General features: G+C 37.9%; 1 protein-coding gene across 1 annotated transcript in view; it reads right to left on the reverse strand.

Moving 5' to 3' along the window:
• Positions 1–24,534, reverse strand: part of mthfd1l (methylenetetrahydrofolate dehydrogenase (NADP+ dependent) 1 like) — a 117,618-nt gene that overhangs the window by 14,238 nt on the left and 78,846 nt on the right. The window contains exons 25-26 of the mRNA XM_088929573.1: positions 24,241–24,348; positions 21,391–21,543 (exon numbers count right to left, since the gene is read on the reverse strand). Of these exons, the coding sequence (XP_088785699.1) occupies positions 21,391–21,543; positions 24,241–24,348 (261 nt within the window). The remainder of the gene's footprint in view (positions 1–21,390; positions 21,544–24,240; positions 24,349–24,534) is intronic.

Below are 24,534 nucleotides of genomic sequence, written 5' to 3' on the forward strand. Positions count from 1 at the left end.
AGGGGAATTAAGCCAAAGGGTGTAAATCAAGAACTATCTTTACGTGCTTCTGTATAATTTAAGTTTACAATGAGACTGCAAGATTCTTGGGGAACTGTGGTTAGCACTGTGTAACAAAGTTGCACTAGCCCCACAGGTCTTTATTCCATGTTGAACTTTTTAAACAATCCTTAAAATGGAAAAGATATTTCTGATCTCTTGAATGATGGTCTTTTTAAAAATAAGTGCAAAAAAGGCTTGTTCTAGGTTACTTCACAAAATTATTTAATAAAAAGAGGGGCGGGATACTGAGCATTAGAAAAGAAAGTTATCTACTGAGTGATAGGGCTCCATTTTACTTTTTCTTTACCCTGGATTAGCTTTCAATCCTCAATGGTTCAAATGCTGGGAGGGTTGTGGTTTACAGGACTTTGAAGACCCCAGGTCGAGTCCACTGGGGTCAGAAATCTTCTCCCAACAAAGGTTGTATATTCTTCCACACATATGAGTGCAATTTTCTCATGCTCTGGCACTCTCGTGTTTTTTTACATAGAGTTTTTTCATGAAAGCACAATTTTCAGCTCAGCCATCATATAAATTTGACAAAATGACACAGCCTGATGTTTCCATAGAGAGACAGTACATTTTTTTTATTTGCCAGTTAAATGAAAGTTAAATGGTCAAGCCAATCGCCATGATATACTGTGATAAAAACACAAGGCACAAAAGGCAGAAAGATTTAAATACAAGTTCCATGTGTTGGAAACAAGAATGCGCAGCAGCTATTAAGAGAGAATGAGTATAAGAATAAGTTAATTGTACTCCTACAACATTCAGGAAACGTAACAACTGGGCCTGAAGGTTAATGCAGACAGGCAGCAGGGTGTTCTGAAAAAGTACAACAGCTCGTTGCTAGTAATATCAGCAGCAGCAAAATTTAAAAAAAGGAAGTCCAACCCCACCTTTAAAACATACAACAGCCAGAAAGAAAGTTATCTTTTCATTTTATAAGGAAATGCATGTGCATACTCTATGTAAGCAGATATTGCTACCATATTAATATGCAGCCACTATGCCATACATGTTCACTGCACCCTTTGCAAGAACCTGACAGCAAGATTAGTTTTTGGACAAGTAGAATTGGTCAAAATGATTCACTACATAACATCTTTTATGTTTTATGTTTATTTTATAGGAGACTATTTTTGGGTGATTATGAGTTGCTTGTCGACCTTAAAAGCCATAAAGGTTCTTAAGTGAGAACATTGTAGGCATCTACAACATGTTTCGGAGGATTAAATTATAAATAATAAAATAAAAAAGTCCTAGCCTTTCAAGACCGATTAAAACATTGTGTCCTCCTCTTCATCTGCTATTTGACACGCCTAAATAGTAAGACGCACCTTTATGTTTTCAAAGAAAAGTCAAATACAATGTTGCCCGCACACACATCTTATGATGCAATACATAAGACATCCACACTCAAACCTTGTTTTTGAAGAATTAATCTGACAGAGTACTCCCCTCTGGATGGAATTACAGGGTTACCCCTCTGAGTGCTGGGACTCATTTAGCTGGGAGGCAGGAGCAATCACAGTAAAGCACCATGTTAATAATAATAAACTTTATTTTATATAGCGCCTTTAAAGGTGGCTTCTCAAAGCGCTTTACAGAATTACGACAACAATAGTGGTACAAAGTACGTATAGTAGGAGCAGTGGGGTAAAGAACGGAACCAGTTACAGTAAGTAAAGGCTCTTTTTATGGGACAACAGCAAATTCCTGTTGAGCCCACAGGCACAATCCCAAAAAACTCTAAAAAACAACTATGTTGTCCACCGTATAAACAACCTCTCAACACTGTTGTGATACAGGTCATGTAAGATCCAGATGTTAACCAATTAATGGGTCCTAAGGTATTAATCTGTGTATGAGATCATAGTGCACAATTCCAGTCCCGAAGGACTGTTGACGTGTTTTCATTCCCCCCTGCTCTTAATCACCTAATTGAGCTGATCATTTGCTTAATTGGAGCAGTTTAAGTCCAATGAAGTCAAAGGTCTTCAGCTATTGTTGATTTAGGCTTAGCAAAACCTGCTAGATTTTGGACCTCAAGGACCAGAGAGTAATGCTGTCTTTAGTTGAGGATGGAAGTGACAAAAAAAAACCAAACATTAAACCATCTTCTCACAATCCCATACCGTCAGAAAATCCACTCTGCTATTAAAAAGCAAAAAAACATATTTCTAAAGCAAACAGGTATGTATAAAATTTGGCAGAGAAAGGGCAAGCTAACTAGGATATCACTGGATCAGGAAAAGGGAGTGGTTGTCCTGACCTAACAGCACCTGGTAACCAGTTGAAAAAGGCACAACACAAACCTGATTTATGTGCCTACTTATTTAATTGTTATGTCCCAGTGTGTGTTCTGTGTGTTTTTTCTGTTATGTCCACACTGCTGACCCTTGATTGTTCTCCCTTCCCCATTGGCCAACCATCACACCACTGTTTCAATATGATGTCATCATCAATCAGCCCTCAGCCAATCAGAACTCATTTTATTCACTATATAACATGGAGGCTTTCAGGAAGAAGAGGCCTTTCGTTTGACTTTGGTCCCGTTTGGTTTTGGTTATCGCTTCGCTTCTGGTTATTGCTTCGGCTTCGTTTGTTGGTTTGTTTTGCTTGTGTGTGTGTGTGTGTGTGTGTGTGTGTGTGTGTGTGTGTGTATTTTCGTATAGCTTTGGCTTTGTTGTTTTGTTAGTTTTCTGTTAGTTTCTTTCTATTTTCGTTTGTTTGTGTGTTCATCCTTGTTTTGCCATTACCTTGCCCCAGTGTTCAACTTTTGTGTTCTTTTGTACCCCGCTCCTGTTGATTACTCTTGTTTTCCCTTATTTGTATTCCTGGTTCAGTTGTGTTTTTGTGTGAACTTTTGTATATAAGGTTAGTTTAGGTTGTTGGGTACACTTACACACTTAGTTGATTTTGTATTAGTACACTAGTTTAGTGCGGGTGAGTGCCGTTTGTCTTGTATGTGCAGGTTAGCTAGGGTGTTGAAGACGCCGAAGACCGTGTGTTTCGGGTTTTCTTTTGTAGTCAGATTAGCTTTCCCTCACTGTCCTAGCCAGCTCCATTTTGTTTGTTATTTTCTTTCCTTTGGCACCACTCTAGTTCCTTACCCTTGTTATCACACTTCCTAGTTCCTCACCAAAACCCACCTGCTTCCAAAAGAATTATCCTAAATGTTACACCCCTTTACCCCTAGACACTTGGGGTCGTAACATTAATAGCCTTTAAAAAGCCTTTAAAAAGCTCTATCAGAATAAAGTTGCGCAAGCAAAACAAGTTCCTGCCAAATCTGTAAAAGTTTTAAGTAAAACTTTCTGCTCTTGGTGTAACACAAGTACATACTGAAAATCAGATGACACATTACTACTAATGTTGAAGCACGATAGCTAAAGCTTTCAAACACCTTAGTTTTCAACTTTCTACTCAAAGTTCCAGACCATTTCACTTTTAATTTTCTTAAACTTGGTGCATTATGACTTTAATCGAAATTGTATCATGTAGACACATAAAACGCCTTTCATGTTAGCATGACAAGCAACTATTGAAAGAGCAAATGTAGGATTCTTTCATGTAATTTTAGGAGCAGAAACAGTTAATCACAGTTGTAGGGTTTAAACCCCAACCAGTCCTTGCAAATGTAACTCCTGGATGTGGTATTCAAACATGTGTTGGGGGCAAGGTGTAAAAAAGTGCTTCGTGGTCTGGTCAGGATTTCCACAGTCACAAGCAGGTGATGATTGGACATCAGTTGGCCATATTGGCTATGTGGGCCACATTGTCCTGAGGGTTGTTCAATGCCTGGAGCTTTGATCCTCCTAATTTATATTGATGACCTACATTCTAGTATACTTTAGTGAGGAAAGTAGTCATGTTTGCAGATGTTACCAAATTGGGAGGATTAGCAAACGTAAATTTAAAACCAAGAATAGGAGGCACTTCTTTACCCAAAGGACTGTGGGAGTTATGGAACAAAATAATCAAGTTGTTGAAGCCGACATCCAGACCTCTTTCAAGAAATGAACTTTTGGGTCTGGGACAAAGCATTGTCTGGCAACATGTTCCTCCAGGTTGTAATGGAGATGGAAGTGCACAATTTCTGTACTGAAAGGGTTCTATGGAGCCAAGAGATGAGCAGGGCGGCCTTGAAGGCCTATATGACTGGAACTGTCTGAATTATTTCTCCGTGTGTTGCTGCATCTTGACGAATGGAGGGAATGACATGTTTGAAGGGACCAGTAACCACTGGACTAGGCCCACACAGGTGCAGTGTTGAAATGGCAAGAAAACTAGAGCTTGGTGAGGAGTGAGAGACAGCAGTTCCTGCACCTGAATATGTGTCAGCAAGCTTGCAGATAACATCCACACACGTCTTAGTCTTTTTAGCAGCCATTCAAAAGTGCTTCATGGCGATCATGTTGCTTTATTTCTCCACAAAAGCTACTTTTAAGGTTGTTGTGTGCCTCTCTATTTTCTCAAAGGGTGAGGTTTGATTTTTGAGGTTTGCTCCTTGTTAAGCTCCTGATAAAGTGAAAAATACACGTATCTTTACTCTTCCCCATGCTTGTGTTTAATCTAACTGGATGTGTGCCCTACTTGCCTCTTGTTGCCTGACAATGCTTTGTCCCAGACCCAAAAGGCCATGTGCTGTCAGTCATTAAAAGCTATTGTACTCAATTAGATGTACGCTTGTTAATATAAATCATATGAAAGACCTTTCCATATAGAGAATACTCACCCTGTGGTGTTGACACAGGCAGGTAATCTTATTTGTTCCAAGAAGAGACAGTACTCATTTCTAAGAATAATGGCAAACTTGTTATGCATCTATAAAAAAAAATGTATGAAGATAAGGATGTTTTTCACTTGAAGATCAATCTTCCTTAGTAAATGGGAGAATCCTGGGTCCCACACAGCACTGAACCATTGAAAGCACTGCATTGCTCCTTTCAGTGTAGAATCAATTTAATTGTGACCATGAAGAAAAATAGAATTCTATCTAATGATTCAAAAGCAGAAAATACCACAGAAGTAACGGTAATCTCAGAGTAACACATTTATAAGTACATTAAAATCATGCAATCTGACCTGTAAAAACAACCTAATACTTGTCTAATGCTTGGATTTCTAGTTATCTTGCTCAAAATTGTTATTTTTAAATTGGATATTGGCACTTCAGGGTAAAAAACAAACTGCTTCATTGGAAGCTGTGGACAGAATCCATTTATGTTAATAGACCAAAAAGGAACATTCAAATGTTATCACAACACTTAAAAAAAGCTCAAAAAACCAAAGGGATCAGCTCAACCTGTTAAAGCAAACAGTTAAAATTGGTGAAAACCTAAAACACAGAAAATTAAAATCAACTGACCAGTCAAATGGTGCTCTGTACTGAACCACACGATTATCTTAACGAAATTTGACTGAAGAAAGTCATGTGAACTGAAAATCACGAGTACTGTAAACAAGCCATCTCAAAAAAATGTCATACTTCCGTCTTCTAGCTCCTCATCTCTGCTGCACAGCTGAAGGTTTGGATCAAGCCAATAGCCTGAAAGGTGGTGTAGAATTATCAACCCTTATTTTGTTAGGTTATGTAGTGAAAAATGGCTTGTATGCCAATCTGAGCCACAGATAAATGTAAAACTACCACTGTTAAAAATAAGAACGTGTCATTTGACATTGTATTGAAAGTTTTCTAAAAGTTCATCATGTCACACTGTCATGCCCTAAAGTCTTCTATGGAAATCACACTGGCTTGGCAAGTTCTACTGTATCAGTTCTAAAACCATGTCATCTCCTACACGCCTATTTCCACTTAGAAGTCTTCCTAAAACTGTAGCTCAATCCCACACCTCTCCCCATGAACTGGTTTTCTACAAAAGCACTCAATTGGTTTTATTTGTGAGTATAAGCATTCCTAGCAGTCAAAATACAGCAAGTCAAAAAACCTTCCGAGAGGAATGGTTATTCGGTGTTTCACAGCTGATGTGAGTACACATTTAAGAGATCTTGGTCACGCATCCAAGCTAGCCATGGAATGTAATTCACAATGGCAGGAAAACAGAGCATACAAGCCAGGAGAGACTGAACTTTGTAGTAAAAAAAAACAGCATTCTGGATTGAAAATGAGCTATAGGCCACCACTTATACAATTAAACAAGACCTAAAGTTAATCCAGCAGCAACATTATCACAGTGTAGCCCGATCACAATGAACAGCAGGTCCTGCAGTTCTCATGAGAATTCGTCTTTTGGTTCATCCATCCAATTCAGGGTCACTGGGGGGCAGAAGGCTATTCTGGCAAGCAAGGGGTGCAAGGCAGGGCATACCCCAGACATGACAGTAGTCCATCACAGGGCAGACAAACCGACATGCAGACACTCACATCACGGACTGTAGGAAGAAACCCACACTAACATGGGGAGAACGTACAAACTCCACACAGACAGCTCCCCGGGTCAGGAATTGAACCCAGAGCCCTGGCGCTGAGAGGCAGAAATGATGAACACTGAGCCATCACGCCACCCTCAATCAGTTCAGATATTAACCAAAAAACCTAACTCAGTACTCATCAGCCTGATAGGTTACCTTTATGAGAATAAACACAGTACGAAATTAAAGGAAATTAAAGGAATCGTCAAATTCTATAAGTAAGGGTAAATAGAAAAAGAAAACAAATATGTACGAAAAGATCAGAAAATCCTGCAAAGCAAGAAATAGAGGTAACATCTTGTTTTCATACATGTGGATATACTCACCTAGCTACTCTGTACTGATAACATAGATCAACCAATCTCCTTTAAAAGATCTCCTAAAATATCATTATTCAGCTCATATAGTCATCTTCTACACTTCAAAGAACATGAGTAATCTCCATTGGTTTACTGCACATGCATCAAATGTTAAATCTCAAAAGGGAGTTAAGGGGAGATACATTTCTAGTTAACGGTCTTTATAGACATAAATTAAAATGTACAGATCTTTTACAAAAAGGTGGAACGCAAAAAAAATAAGAATAAATTTATAAAAGTTAAAACAGATCTCAAAAGGAATATTTTAATGAAAATAAGAAGGTATGAAAACAACCGTTGAAGAGGAAGGCTTTATTTTTAAACTTTTTATGCCTCTTCTATCGCTACCCCTTGGATTAGTAACAGTATCTGGAAGTTTTGTCAGGCTGCCGATTGCCCAACTCTGACCTCAAGGCAGCAAAATTAATTTTCGAAAAAATTCCATTCTGAAGTAAACAACTAATGGCTGGAATGATTCTGCATTTTATCGGAGAGCTTCAGCCCTGAGCCATGAAGCCTAAAGGGGTTGCCTGTAGCCAAAAAAAGCTAATATTTTCAATAATTGTTTAAAATGTTGAGGCAAAATTGATAGTGGCTGCTCAGTAAGTGTACTTATGCTCTGAGGGAAGTCCCAATGATTGCAGGAGCATTATACCCATCACCAATTCTTCCTCTCCAAGAGGAGAAATACATTTCTCAAACTGACAGGACCTCTCTCAGGATACTGGCAACCTTTCCTTTCAGTGATCCTAGCCTTCACCTTAAAGAGTTTTTGCTTTTTACAGTCAACAAAGACAAGAGGGTTTTGTAGAGTGTGTTATTTTAATAGCTATTTAATTGTGCGATGTATGCAAATAGTAATTTTACACTGAGAGTTGTTTCTGTGCTGGAATAGCCGAGCTTATTACCGTGACAAATGTCAGGCAGGACAGGCAATCATGAGGAGATAAGGACATTTTACAAATGCAAAATGGGGAATTCAAAAAGACAACAATGCTGAAAAATACACTACATTTAGAAGGAAATATGCTGGATTAGGCTTTATTTAGCAGAGAACATGCACATAAAAATTCAGTGCATGTCATACTGTACATTTTGTTTATAACATCAGATAGGGTCAATTCAATTTAAGTTGAAGGCTACAGTACATTTAAAATATGTGGATCAGTAAGCACTTATCTACCTTTTGTTTATACCTGATTAAAGAGTCTTTATATAAAGTGTACTCTACAGTTACAGTCATTAGGCTTCATTAGTTAACATCTGATGTTTTGTAGCAAATGCACACAGGAACTCTTAAACCTGTATAAGTGTTTCTGAATACATACAAAATGTTTTAATCCTTAAATGCTTAGGTAGGGAACAGCGGTAAAAGAATAATAAAGCATAATCACAAATACGAGACTCAAGTATGCTTCATTAAGGCTCACAAAAAAGTCTAGAGGAATGTAAAGTAAAATAATTTGACCAAGAGGGCGGTGTGAGACTCCAATTAAGACTTTGCTTTCACATTAATTTTAATTGCAAATTTCAGTTTTTGTTTCCCTATGAATGCTATTAAACATGCATCACAGTGCGTTATCAGCCATCAGTTTTAATTTTTACTGTGCTTGGAAGAAAAGCTGTTGTCTTTTCCAGAATGTGTTACATAATTTCTTGAGCAACGGACCGTCCAACACAAGCAAAGCCAGAATGAAACTAAGCTATTCAGACTCACTAAATGGAAATGGTTTAAAAACAGGAAAAATATTAAGGAATGTGTAGAACTTAGTACTCCAAATTGCTCTAAGGCAGACTTTCTGGGCACAATGCAGTAGGTGATATCTGAGGACATTGCATTTTAAAACTCATTTCTAGCTCTGCTGTTGATTTAAGTGAAATTTGTGCCTTAAGGGGTTTTCAAAATGTGTTAAAAAAGATCGTTGAGCACATAAGTGGACTAACAGAAACTATGAATTCAAACAAGGCCTTTAAGGATAATTCTCCAGATTGTTAAACTTTTGATTCTGGGAAATTTGTTTTTGTAACTATTCAAACTTCATGTTGGAATAAATGCACAAGTAAAAAAAAAAAGGATCTGGGAATAAAGGAAAGTATAATAAACAGTGTTTAGTGTTTAGCATCATTAGTAGTGGATGGATGGTAAGCATTTCGAAAATATGACAGAATGACAAGTTACAGTAAGCTGTCTTAAATGCTGGTACCTATGTAGCAGAAACATCATAAATAAAATCCAAACATAATAAATAACATCAGATCTCCACAATTCGGAAATCAATATGAACAATGTCAAACATAAGAGATTCCACTCCTTCCAATACATGTTGCATCCTTAATGGAACACTTGAGTGGATTCTAAAGCAATTCTAAGGAAAATGCATTGTGTTTATTTTAAAATTAATATTTTATTATTATTTTATTTTAAATCAATAACTACTGATTACATGTGATGCCAATTTATTGTGGACAAGTCACTAAAATGTTTTTGATGTGCACTTTATAATATCCTTGCACTTTGAATGTTTCTGTTTATTTTGGATCATGTGACACTTTTTTACAACAAATATACAGCAACTCCATCATCATGGGACAGGATTGGTGGCTGGCTTCTCTTCGAGTTCATGTCTTAATTGAACTGCTTATTTTTCCTATTTTCTCTTTTAAGTCTTTTCTACTTCTTTTCTCTTTTTACAACTGCTGTTTGTAACCGGAACATAGCTGATGGTTGACACCGAACACTTGGACCTCAATCCGTTTGTCGTGCATTTCATTACGCCAGAAATGTAATCCAGGACGTTTGTTTACACTTTTTGTTGTTTTCACCACAAGCTGTACTATAGATCTAGTTACAAATATTGTAGCACGAACATTTTGAGTACTTTCATAACGTCTGCAACACACAACTGCAGTATCTGAGATGTAAATGGTCTGTAAAATGTGAGTAAAATGGAGATGGTGTTGCATACTTTTCTTTTAAATTGGACAAAAGAAACTGCTTAAAATGCAATCATTCTACCTTAAAATACATTAAGTTATATAGCTGCTTTACAAGCAACCATCTCAAAGTAATTCAGAATGTGCAACAATCACTTTGAAAATTACAAAACAACATGGATGAAAATTACAAAGCCAACAAAATATGACAGGTATAGATTATCCTAAAAATCTGAAAATGTAAGATTTTAAGCTACAGTAGATTGAAAAGCACCCAATGTTCTTAGGCCCTGATTGCTTTTGGGATGTTGTTTCCAGAGCAACAGAAAGTGTCATGGAAGATAATAAATAACACTTCTGTTAGATACGGGGAATCCAAGCAAAAAAAAGATTTTTGAATATAAGCCGAAGAATTTTAACAGCTGACCGGAAGCCAGTGCGAGCACTCCCTGATAGCAATGATGTGATTACCTGCATGCAGCCAAGTCAATATTTTTCCTGTCAAATTCATATTCATCTGAACATATTAGAGTTTAAGTAGAGTTTAGAGACTCCTGCAAACAGGGTGTTACAATAATCAAGCTTGGAAAAAATATTTTTTATATATAAGGTTTATGCGAGCAGCCATATCACCCTGCAACTCACAACTGGCAGCCCCACTGAAACTAAGCAGGTGTGAGCCTGGCCAGTACCTGGATGGGAGACCTCCTGGGAAAGCTAAGGTTGCTGCTGGAAGAGGTGTTAGTGGGGCCAGCAGGGAGCGCTCACCCTGAGGTCTATGTGGGTCCTAACGCCCAAGTATAGTGACAGGGACATAATACTGTAAAAAAAAAAAGGTGTCGTCCTTCAGATAAGATGTAAAACCGAGGTCCTGACTCTCTGTGGTCATTAAAATCCCAGGGCGTTTCTCGAAAAGAGCAGGGGTGTAACCCCAGCGTCCTGGCCACATTTCCCATTGGCCCTTACCAATCATGGCCTCCTAATAATCCCCATCTATGAACTGGCTTCATTACTCTGTTCTCCTCTCCACTAATAGCTGATGTGTGGTGAGTGTTCTGGCACACTATGGCAGCCCTCGTATCATCCAGGTGGGGTTGGACATTGGTGGTGGTGGAGTCCCCATTACCTTTAAAAGCGTTTTGAGCGAAGTGTCCAGAAAAGCGTTATATAAGTGTAAGCAATTCCTTAATTAATATAGTGCATACAATGTAGGATTCAACCTGGCAATATTTCTCAGATGAAAATAAGTACAGTAGTATGAGCAGCAAGTGTTCTACTGTAGTAGTGTGGTGGTAGTTATGAAAAAACACTGTGAGCTTTTATTCACAGGGCAAAAACAAAATCAGATTAATATTTACAAAGGACAACAAAGGTACAGTGTTTCAAAGGTAAACAAGTTGACAAAAATAAAGTTCACTCCTTCCTTAATCTTAAAAGGACTCGATTCACGCAATACTCCTTAAATTCAAACCACCACTGCTGTAATTCATTCCCAACAAGCATCCTTCCTCTGTCCAATCCAGAGCTCAGAATTTGAAAAAGACCAGTGACCAGTATTGGACAGGACATCACAGATTCTTAATGGGAGAGACTGTAATACAGATGCAGAAGGAAATCAGAAATCAGAAGCTGTGTACATACAGTACAGTCCATGTTCTGCAGACAATACCATCTGTGGGTGTCAGGCAGTGGAATGTGTACTGATGGGTGTCCCTTTTCCTTTTTCTGTGTCTGGTTTGCTTGAAACTTTTTATGCTGGATTTTAATAAGGTGAGTAAAGCTTTTGCATTTGTGTGTAATGTGTTATAATAAATAATGCAGTGACTTCACTGTCACACAAAGTCTTAATTATATTCTGCACGGGGTCCAAAAATCAATCTGGGTTCTAAAATCAACCCCTAGTCCTTCATTTTGGTTCAAAAATCAAACACTCCTGTCAATACGGAAGGTTGCATTATTGATTTATGTAAACATAATGTGGGAATCCCAATAACACGACCTTCAGTCTTATCACCATTAAGACGCACGTGTTTTCCAAGCTGTTAAATCCAAAATGGATTCCGAGCAGTGAATGAGCTACAACAGTGTGAAGTTTATGTCGGCATAGATTTCTGTATCATCTGTGTAAATTATAATCTAGGTAATTTAGACCATATCGTTTTAATATTTGACCAAGAGGAAATACAGTATGTAATACAGGGTACTTAGACGGTATAGATGGTATTGGGTCCTGTGGAATCCTAATCATCAACACTTAAACCACTTAAGTGCAGTAACACAGATGCTATAGTGCCCAACTGGATAGGTAAAATAAGCAGAATACCATGATTTACAGTATAAAATGCAGATGGGAGATTTAAGAGAATTAAGATGGAGCACCTGAATCAGCCTCCATGAATTGCAATACATGCAGTATTGCACTGCAACAACATATCATATTAACATATCTAACCAGTTCAGTTAGATATGAACTGGAAAGTATTCCAAAATTAAAGTCACAAAATAACAAAAATGCAAGAACTGATTACACTGTTACTGGCCATTTACACACAAAACAGAGGGGAATTAAAGAAAAAAAGACTTCTGATGGGATCATGTTTGTATTTACTGATCCTGGGCCTAACAGGAGAGATGGACTAGACATGGTCTGTGAAATAAATATTTTACAAATTGTCATCAATATGAAGAAATACATTCAATAAGAAGAAAATGCTCCAGCTATTTGTGTATTCACATCATCTAATGCGTTTCACACTTGTCTGAAAACTTTATGGACAAGTGAACACTACCATGTAGTTGACGATTTATATAACAGACTATTTACAGTATAACAAATTTGTGTGGTTTCCTCATAGAACCCCAGTTAATAAAAGACCCACAATGTCACAATACAAGAAATTGTTGCATCCAACATAGTCTTTTTGACCCTCTTAATCTATAAGTGAAAAAAAACCCAAACAATCTGCGATTCATTCAGCACAGCACAGTCCAACCAAAGCAGCTGTTACACCACAGGCCAAATAAATTAGTGGCTGGTTTCATCATCAATCACCTTTACAGTCCCAGTGTTTTTTTCTAACTTGTAAAAGCCCTCACAGATCTAACTAAAAGCAGGCTTACTCAAAGTATTTCCTGTTTACTTTTCCTGCATTTGCTTCTCCAAAATCAGAGGAACCCCTTCTGTCTTAGAAGAAATAGTTTCTTGATTGCAGGTTTCCTTTCAGACACCTTTCGTAAAAGGTTAAAGGACACAAAATTGTTCAAAATGTTCACATGAAAAAGGAAAACAAACTACTAATTCATATGTACAGAAAGCCCACCATTATAATTCTCATTTTCCTTTCATCCCAAAGGCTGTTTGCTATAGTTCGATCATTTTAATTTTTAATTCTACTTCCCTTTTCCAACATTAATAAGCATTTCTCACTCTGCATTTTAACTCCACTTCTAAAAATTATTTGTGAAACATAATTACTTTCATTAAGTAATTTCTTTAAACATTAAGTTTTATTACTTATGTCATGTACTTTAAATACAATTAGTATACAAGTATGTAGTCTCATAATGTTTAAATTCTCTTTTGTTGCATTTAACACAAAACTGTGGTTAATCAAGATTCAAAACAAGCACTAACCAGGAAAAATCTCAGTGGTTCCAGACTTAAGGGGATTTACAGCAATAAAATGATCAGGAAGATGTAATAACATTTAATATACATCTATGGAAAATGGTCAGAGATACAGTACAAGGGAAAAATCATATTGCACTTTTCAGAAAGCCTGATGAGGTTAAAAGTAAAGATAAATTTCATTGATGAAATAGATTAAATAATAATCAAACAATAGCTTTTAGGTCTTCTAGGAAACTTTCACCTTCTGCACTTAACTGAATAAGAATGTACTGTATATTAATCAAACATTCATGTGCTATACTTGGAGAGCATGACTGCCAAGGAAACTTCTCCATTGTCCTGTAGAGACAATGCACTATTATACTGCGGAACTCTGACAGGAACATGTTTCTGGTTTTATATCTTAATGACAAATGTGTTTGGGATGTGGCAGAATCCTTGAGCAATTCCACATTATTGCGAGACTACGAAATATTATTTTCTTATTCTAAGGCTCCAGTAGTTACACAATTACATTCTCAACACACAAACCAACGTACCGCCAAAAGATCAACATTTTAACGGTTAAACAAAATTTTTAGTGACAAAAGATTTAAACTTAATAGCCTTCTTTGGTTTTGATATTGTACAGCATGTAATGTAAACATTGTTAATGACTGCATCTTGTTTCTCAGATTTCTGAATTACAAGTGGTTGATAACGCGGTGGTTGAATGTTAGTTGTCGTCTTTGAGTTTAATTGAGTTTCCTTTATAGTTGAATTAGAAAGTATTGGGAAAAATGTTGTGTGCGGCTTATCCGTTAGCACTGCTGCTTCATATAGATCATGGGTACTGGACTCCAATATGGCACATTCCGTGTGGAGCTTGCATGTTCTCCCCATCACGCAGTACAACATGCTGGCTAGGGTTGACTGACTATTTTAAAGCGTCCTTTCTCCATTGTTACAACCTTCGCCAGGACAAGTGTCATTTTGATAATGGATGGACATTTTGTGCAGGTGCTTTTGACACTAGCCATTATCTGGAGATAAACAAACCCAGTCACCTGTATTGTAGCTAATCCAGTAGGGTTCAATCACACTAAAGGCAAGACAAAGAAAATACTTATTGAGAAGGAATCAAATCTGCGCTACATTAGGGTACCCAGTTTGCAAAAATCAATTTAACAGCTATTTGTCGAATGTTACAACATATGTTACTTTTAACGTAATAGAATTTCAGCACCACACTGCAGGCACTAAATGCTGCTCCAATTGAAATACATTGTAAGACTGCAGATGCAAAGATCTTTGCTATAAATGAAACATAACTAAAGCCAACTATGTTATAAAGCAGCATTTGCCTTTTTGGGTAGAATGTGAAGGCCCATCAGAAAGCACCCTCTCTCAGAGCACTCCAGCTGTATGATATCAGCGCTTTCCTGAGTCCGTACCCCCAAGCTTCCTGCTCCCCCCAGCAGCTTCCCCCAGCAGCGGAGCTGAAGCCATGCCGTCAGCTGTCCACCTGTGAGAGTGCTGTGACCCCGAGGTCACGGCGACACAGAGCCGGGATAAGAACCACGTCAGTGTTAATTAAAAGCGCTGCTTGTGCTACCAGAGATACCTACCCGATAACATCTAGCTCGTTTAGTTTGGAAGTCTTTCGAGGGAAAACAAAAAAAAAACTAAATACAAAGACGATGCCAACAATAACAGGCTTAAACATGGCAGGCAAAAGCATCACTCCCACTGTTTAGACAGGACAAATAAAGCTGTCTGGGTTCATGATAACACACACCCGAAAAACATCTGGCTTCTTCTCTCCTATCGCTTCCTTGACTGAGATCCGTAAAACTTTTTCTGTGTTAGGATACCTTGGTCTCAGTGGAAATGCTGATAGAACACAAGTGTTTGGGAAACAGAACTACAGTCTCTATGTATTAGAATCCGAACAGACTGCTATTTTTATTCGGTCTATGTATGGCCCAGCGCTGGGATTAAAGCTTGTGTCTAAGCACATTCACTGTATACCAGGATACTGCAAAATCGATTACTACCTCCCATCCTCCTTGTCAACATTAGAATATGTAAAATCACAGCCATAATGAAAAAGTGTATTTGTACAATTTTTTCATAATCCAGACCTTGAAACCTTTCTTTGCTGTTCCATAAACGTAAGAGACAGCAAAACATAAAACACACAGAAAAACAAATGAATGGCTAGTAAAGTGTTCTCGAATGTCAATTAAATTGAATGAATACAGAATAAGCAACTTCTAAAATATTTTGCCAACTCACTTACAACACAAAATTCCATTCAAAGAATGATTGAAGAATGGATTTTTCATTTTAAGGATACAATTTTTCAACCCAGTTAGGATATATTCATGTTTTAGGTTTCCATTAGAGCTTTTTTCCCCCAAGAGTTCTGATCTGTTTGAGCAATTTAAAAATAAAAAAACAAAAACGCTTAAAGGATTCTATAGTAGGACTATAGTACTGATGTTTACAGTTTAACAAATGTTGTACACATTCCTTTAGACAAAGAAATAATGCACACAGCAAATGAAAATAAAAAAAATTCAGATGTCTTAACATTTACAGTGTGCTAAACGAATGTCATAGAAAGACAAAGTCAATTGTATTTATTATTACCATATTACTGGAAATGAAAAGAAAAGACACTATTATGCTAACACCTCCTGCAAAGCAGAAATGGGTCTATAGTTTCTACTTCAGACGTTCAAACTAATTACAAGTATTTTCCTCAATTCACTGGAGGGCTCCCAGGGTTGTCCAAGATGAAAGAGGAAAAGCACAGTGGTAAAATGCTCCACATGGAGGATCTATGGCCATTACCCAGCGTGCCGCTTCATTGCCTTTTCATTCTGACAGTACAGGCAGTCAGGGACAGCCTCCAGGCCTGACCAGCACGCAAGGACACTTGCCCATGAAATCAAGGAACCTGTTTCCACAGGAAGCACTTCCTTCCTGGCCCAGAACCCCCTGATGGTTTCACGAGAGGGGTTACAAAAACAATCCCGGAATTCATGTTGGAGAGTGTACTCCAAAGTAAGGAAATTTGTGTCTGATGCGATAACTCCGTAACAGTGTTCCCAGCAGGAAATCGTGTCACGCCTGTGTCACTCTGGGCTGTGACTTGACCAATGTCACTTTTATTCAAAAAGGCCTTGTGAGTCAGTTCTTTAAAATGAGTCATAGTTCATTCATTGTAACTGACAGTAAATTCCAGTGTCTCCACACAAAGCACTTTCACATTTTGTGAAAGCAATGATGTTAGGTTAAAATACTGCACTACAAGAGCAAATACTAATAAGATGCTGTGCTGAATATCAAATTATTGCAATGCCAGGTAATAACAACACTGTCATTTTCTCCCAAAGCATGAACTCTTCTCCTTCTCTATAAAGCACCTGTGCTTCACCAATCAGTAAGAACAGGGTACTTTCTAATAAGTCAGACAACCTAACAGTAAATTTTGCAGAAAAGGAACCACATGCAACCACTGCACATTTGGGTGTTTCCATCCCTTTCTAAATTGGGTCTGCTTCTATTTCGTTAAGATTTGAATTGTTAAAGAGGTTACACATTGGAATCCTCAACAACTATCCAAGGGAGACCCTAGAATCGAATGGAAACTATTCTAATTTTAATATCTTCATATTTATAACAACACTGCTTATTAATTCTAGATTTTGATTTGAATTGGTTTAATCCTTCTTCTGAGGAATTTCTTCAAAAATGGTGTCTGTCAGAATAGGCTAAAAACCCTTAGATCAGATAATGAGGCTTCAATACAGACATTGCAACACAAGCTACTGGTTTCCTCAATACTACAGCCACCTTGGCTCCTGGCATATCAGACCGTCTTTTCCTGCTGGACTGATTTTTATCCATCTTCACAAAAAAAAAATGACTTCTGAAACAAGACAGATCTCCCAGAAAACAAAATCCTGAAGATTTATCAGTTCCTTGGAACTGCAACCGCCTTTTGGAAAATTCAGTGGAATCTGGTAGCCTGTGCAGCCAAAATACATTGACATTTGGAGTAAAAATGACTGGACACAGTGCTTCACTCTTAGATCCAGAGGTACGGATCTCGTATATAAAACTGCATATGATACAAATACCTCTCAGAATAATGTACAAACCATTTTTGCATCCAAAATAAAATAGTGACATGGGTAATATGTTACATTTTACAGTGCTGATAATAAAATTAACAACTATGAGTGACTAATGACACTTTTATTAATTGCTTAGCACAGCTTTGTGTTAAAAATATACTTATGAATTAAAGAAACGGTAATCTTTTATATTTATATAGGTCTTATATATTTATTTAGACTTATATTTACTAAGACTTACTTTATTTACGTATATTAATATAACTTTCCCTAAAAATAAAGTTATTAAATATGATCTCAGATTATAATGAAGTAATTTAAAGCACATGGCAGTGTGGTATACAGATACAGACAAAAAGAGATAAGGGAGTGGTATTGTATTTAAAATGTGAAAGAGCTGAAGTGGATATTGTGATGGGCTTCCTCACCCTGTTTGATTTAATTGACTTTTGAGAATACAGTACTTTACTCAGGGAATACAATTTCTTTATACCCCCAATGAAACAGGAATAAAAACATGACATAGCAGCAAGATTTAAGGATTGGCTAAAAGGTCCCGCTTATATAAAAAATCTAAAAATGGTATACTGGAATCCTTATAGCATAGCACAGAACAAAGTCATATTTGTCATGAATAATTTAATTCCAGATAACACGAGGGCCACATTTATTCATACCATTGTAGTCAGTTTTTTATATATCCTGACATGAACTCCACTGACAAGACTCCTGCTATAGTGCTTATGAGGCTCTGGCACCTCTGACTGGGGATTTCTGATCATTCCTCTAGGCAGAATTGCTCCTGGTCCATCGCACCCCTTGGTTCCTTCATGAGCTCGGCACACAAACGATAGACTGGATTGAGGTCTGGAGACAGAGGTGGCCAATCAGAAACATTTATTTTGTGTGCAGCTAACCATTTGTTCATCTGGACGTACGTTATGTATACTGCACAGTACATTGCCTTACTGGAATCTCAACTTTCAGCCAGATTTGAGCTTCAGTGGTGAAATTCATAATCCTTCCCATCTCCAGGACCCATAGATGCAAAACAACCTAAAAATATTTATATTCCCTGCTCACATTTCAACATGTGTAGGCATAAGCAATCTCAACTTCTTTATACCAATCATAAACATAATGGTGATGACCATGTCATCACAGCTCAATTATTCCTCCATGTAACAGTGTCTTATTTACAAGTGTTTGGGGATTGAATGGATCCAGATAGCACTCTAGGAGATACTGGCGATTAGCTGAAGAAAAGGGAATTTGTATATTGTTGGCACCAGCAGACAGTAAGAGGCTTTTTTCAGGTGAGAAGTGTAGTTTTCATTATGGGAGTGTTTGAAACGAACTCCCTGCTGCTGGAAGAACCTGGCACCGATACAGCAATGACAATGTGAAGAGTGGAAACTCACCAGTGGGCAAGACAACGGTGGCTCTGTGGCTAAGGATGTGCGCCTGTGGCTGGAAGGTTGCTGGTTTGAATCCCGCGGCCGGATGAGGAATTTTATTCTGTTGGGCCCCCGAGCAAGGCCCTTAACCCCAACTGCTCCAGGGGTGCCATATAAATGGCTGACCCTGCGCTCTGACCCCAAGCTTCTCTCCCTGTCTGTGTGTCTCATGGAGAGCAAGTTGGGGTATGCAAATAGACAAGTTCCTAATACAAGAAACTGTATATGGCCGATAAAGGGATCTTAGAAAGTCACCTCCAAATTGAGCAATACAAAGCAACACACATGAGCTATGGGATACAAAGTGAAGTGACAGATTGGTAAAACTTCATACAGTCATGTTTTAAGGCTTTACACTGATTTTAAATCATGGATTTACTGATTTACTGTAGATTTAAAAGCAAATACATTTTATAGCACTACCATGTATTTTGTTATTGACATTTCATTCTCTACAGTCTGCATCACATATGATTTATCATACATATATCATAAGGAAATTTAAACATGCTCTTTGTACTGTATGTTTTAAAGACCAACAGGTGTCTTACAAGTACTTGCTATTAAAGCCTTCACTGTGCAACAGTATTACTGCATAAACACGGTGAGTGGGTCATGTTACTTCACAACAAAAAACACCAGTGCAGATTCCTGGCATTTCTGGGCCAAGATTTAATTGCAAAAAATACATTTCAGGTGATGCAGCTGGTTATTTCAGGGCAAAAGGAAACACAGAACTGATCATATGTGAGAGGGGAACACCAGTATTTAATGAAAACCAAATTCATACAGAAACCCAAACCCTCCAATATGTGCCTCATCTCCCAATATATGTGTATAAGGGGTTTCACATCCCCTATGGTGAAACCACATGTAACAAAGAACAGGTCAACACTGAAGGGTTAAGCAAACGTTTTGAAAGTGCCTTAGGTTTTAGCAAATATATCTCACATTAATTTTTTTAATCAAGTAATGGAACACACACTGCTCCAATATTTGCAAAGGCTGCAGAAAAACAAAATACTAATTGAATTATTTAAAAAGGTAACAAAACCTGCATGGTTTCTACTGATAACAGTGAGGTGTCTTCACCGGGGAAGTGTGAGCTGACATTTCTAGGAATGAGAAAATGACCACCAAGCCCGCTTCCCATTTTAAAACGGCAGCAGCGCTTTTGTCAGATTTCAGAACATGACACTACAAAAATGAGAAGGATGATACAGATGCTGAACGTCTACGTCCATGTGAACATCTTTCAGCCCAAACAGTGACTTTTACCCTAACACGGAGACGAGAAGGTCACAGGGAACGCTGCCACCCCAGTGATCAAAGGACCACTGCAACCAATCACAGACGAACCATCCCCTCAATTCTAGAATAAATATTGACGGAACCAAACACAAATGGCTCAGGGACACCCCTTCATCCTTCATTAACATAAGCATAGATCTTGAAACGTGTGCCCATGCAGAAGCTAAGCTTTTAAACCTCAAATCTTAGCAAAATTTAAAGAACAATGAAAATTAATTATTTATATTCCTCCAGAACAGACTGACTCATCGGCACCTCACACATTTTAGCTTGCTAGTGGCTCATTTGTAATTTTGCAGACTGGCTGATACTTGGCTTGAACGGAGGTTACAAAGCCAAATCCCAATATTCGTTCTCCAAACATTCAAGTTCCAACCCCCCTGGAACTCTGCTCCAGAGCCACCCCATGAGCGTTTTAGCAACCAAGCAAAGATCAGCTTTGTGCAGTTCAGTGCTTTCAGTCTACAGTTTCAGACAGTTCCAAATATATATGTACACACACGCAGCCTAGAACTCCCCAGGAACTGTAACACAGTAGTACATGTTGATCAACGCTGTTTTCCAGATCAGCCAGGAGCGCTAGCTTCCCAGCATGCCTGAAGTCAAGATGTAGCCGACAGGGAATATACTGTATCTAGTTTTTTTTATTTTGTTTTACAAATTCCTTTCCAATTCCCACCTAACGGCAATCGCAATCATTGTTTCTTTTTGTAAAGTGCTTTGAGAAGCCACTTTTAAAAGGAGCCAAATAAAATAAAGTTTATCATCTTTATTATCATTAACTGATCTGGCAAAAGGAACTGGGCCTGCTTCATGTAAAGATTTAAATGTTACTTTAAAGGTGTTTAAGAAAAAAACTTTACTGCAGAAGTTAACGTAAATCATTATAAAGGGTGACTTGATGGTTCAAACAGTAACAAATTATTTTCCCTTTTGCTAAACACGTACCAGTGCACTGCGGCCTTGCCCCAAACAATATTGGAACAATGGCCAGATGGAAGACAACAGCAATCTATTGCGAGATCTACCTGGTTAATCCACACAAGCCGTTCCAATAGCACATAAGGCAGAAATCAATTGTTCACACTCACCGTTCCAACCAGAGGATAGATGAATCCTGCCCCAATGCTGGCACGCACATCCCGAATGGGCAGAACAAAGCCTGTGGGCACCCCTTTCCTTTCAGGCTGGTGCGATAGTGACAGGTGAGTCTTGGCCATACAGACAGGGAGGGTTCCAAAACCCTTGGAAAGGAAAGAATGAGAAAAAGAATAAGCTCGACCTTACTAAATTAACTAAATAAAAGTGATCTCTATTCCACTAAAAAAAACTTCCCACCCCCCAAAAAAATACAAGTAAACTTTGAATTAGCTAATCTGGATTCTATTATATGAGAGCAAAATATAGAAATGATTCATTCCCACAATTCATTACCATTTGCTTGCAAACAAACCTTTAAGGTGTTTTTTTTTGCAAAAAGCATATACAGGGCGTCGATGACATAATAGAAACATCAATCAGTATTTGAATATTTATTAACTAATAAGAAGATTGGTCAACCTTTGCCTTAAGAATGACTTCAAACCTTCTTGGAATACTATTATACAAGTTCTGAACTGCTTCTATTGTGATACTAGACCATTCTACAAGAAGCAGAGCCTCTAGTTCCTTGATAGAAGGAAGTGAAAATCTACTCTGCACTCCACTTTCCAGATCTTCCCATAGTGGTTCAGTGATGTTTAGATCTGGTGATTGTGGAGGCCATGAAACATGTTTGACTTCATTTTGAATCAATTAACCAGAGTCTATGGGGAGACGTTATCATCTTGGAATATGAGAAGATCTTGAGGAAGCAGTTTGCATCTTAGGGTGCACCTGGTCCTAAAATGGCTTTGTATTTCTTGTAGTTCAGGTGGGTAGCTCCGTCAGCATGCGTAGGCTGCAAAGGAACGTTTCGACCGTGGAGCCTTCTTCAAGTGTCCAGGTGTATTTCTTGGCCTTTCATCTTCCATTAGCAATAATCGTACCTAATGACTTACACGACATGACTGCCCAGACCATAACAAATCCACCACCATGTTTAGTAGCTGGGAACAGGCAGTGTGGTTTGAAAGCTCTCCAAACACAAGGCCATCATGATGTAGGAAAAAGAGTAAAAGACAATTCATCAGACCATATTACTTTCTTCCACTGCTCAGAAGTCCAGGTTGTGCTCATTGCACACAGTGTTGCTACAGCATTGGTAATAAGGTTATAAGCGATTTCCAAATGGCAGCCCTTCCATAAATATCTGCTTTGTGAAGCTCATGATGTACAGTTTTTGTAGTGTCTGGGTCATTGAGCTGTAAATTCAGATATGTGGTAATTTTTGTGTTTTTTAGAACCTATCCTGTTAAGCGTCTGTCTAACTATATCTATTAAGTGTTTATCTTGTGACCTCTGTTGCTTTTTCCTGATGCTGTTTTCCCTTGTTTCACACAGGTCATGATGATTTTTGACACTGTTGCTTTTGACACATTAAATAATTTAGCTGTTTCTATTTTGACACCATCTATTTTATCTCTTTCAAATTCTCTCATGCTGCTTTAGAAACTCGCACATTAAATTGTTGATTTTATGGTGTCAGAAACATATACGTATTTAGCATTCAAATAAGAATAAAACACGTTACAATCATTTTTAATTGCAATTTACTTTAAAATATGAGCCCTTTGTTGTTTGTTTCCATTATTTTGTCCACCCCCTGTACATGCACATTTTACTGGTCAAATTAGCTATGCCCTGCTGATTAATCCTATTATTAGGTGAAGCCACACTTACAAGACATCTTACTTTTTTTGTGAATAACCTTTGCTTTATTCACACAAAGCTGACAAGCAGCACCTCCACTTCTTCTCCATTAACTGCAACAGCAGATCAGACATTCCCACAGGCTCTGGGGAGTCAAATTTCAGTTTCCCCCCACACAATTCACACCCACTACTATAACTGTATGGAAAAGATTAAGTGGGCTACAGTATGTGCACAATATACAAGATATGAGTTATCATCTGTTGAGGGATTCAGAGATATGTCATTTTACAAAGATGAAGAATGAACATTGTTCTCTCCCCCAGCCTCTCTGTACTCAATCATACTAATAAACTTTAGGGTATACTATATAATGCCTAAAAAGGCAATGGTCTCAAAATGCTTAGGTCAGTAATGAACAGTAATGAGTATACACGTTCGAAAAAGAAATAAAAAGTGCTTGTGTTGTACACAATTGTTAAATAATTTCTAAGCATTTCTAAATTCTGACATCATCAGTCTTTCAACAAGATTACTGATCCATTTACTTCTCTCCACACAGCTGAACCTTTTAACCATTTAAACCTTGTGTACAACACCAATACATTTTATTTTGTATACTGCAGTCCAGCGTCCTGTGTTGCCTCTATAGCCATCCATTTTCAAACTGCTTCTTCCAATTCAGAGTCATGGAGGAGCCGGAACCTATCCTGGCAAGCAATGGGATTAAAGCAGGGTACATCCTGGACAGGATGCCAATCCATTGCAGGGCAGACAGACTCAAACACAGACATGTACACACTCACACCTAGGGCCAATTTTTCCCAAGAGCTAATTAACCTACTGGTATGTTTTTTTTTTGGACTGTTGGAGGAAACCTGAGCACTCGTAGGAAACCCAGGCAAACAGGGGGAGAACATACAAACTCTGCACAGACAGCACCCCAGGAATTGAATCCAAGGCCCCAGCACTGAGAGGCAGCAATGCTCTGTACAGTATACAGTATAACAAAAACACTCCTGATTTTATGTTACAAAAATATTTTCTGGGGCACTTAAAAGAGTACTGTTCATGATACCAAGTTCAAATTAGTCTGCAGATTGCTGTGCCAACTCCAATTTCACCATGAGAAGCTTTTGTTGTACACTCACCTGCTTGTTGTAGCAGTCTATTTTTGCTTGAGCCTCTGGTGACAGTTCAATGTCTTTAGCTCCATAGATTTTCTGCGCAATAGTTCTAATCTTTTCCACAATGGGCATCTGTAAAAGAAAACAAATGGACATTTTTTTCCCCTGAAGATTGGGCTTCAAAACGTTTCACAGGTCTAACAATTTGTTGCATCTCTGTTCAAATTTGGTGGGTTTACCTCCTGTGAGACAAAGGATTTATTATACAGTACATCAGAGTGAAAAGGGTAAAACGTTTTAATAAAATAAGTACATTTA

This window comes from Atractosteus spatula, chromosome 2 (genome assembly GCF_055471065.1).
Source record: "Atractosteus spatula isolate fAtrSpa1 chromosome 2, fAtrSpa1.hap1, whole genome shotgun sequence".
Classification (NCBI taxonomy): Eukaryota; Metazoa; Chordata; class Actinopteri; order Semionotiformes; family Lepisosteidae; genus Atractosteus; species Atractosteus spatula.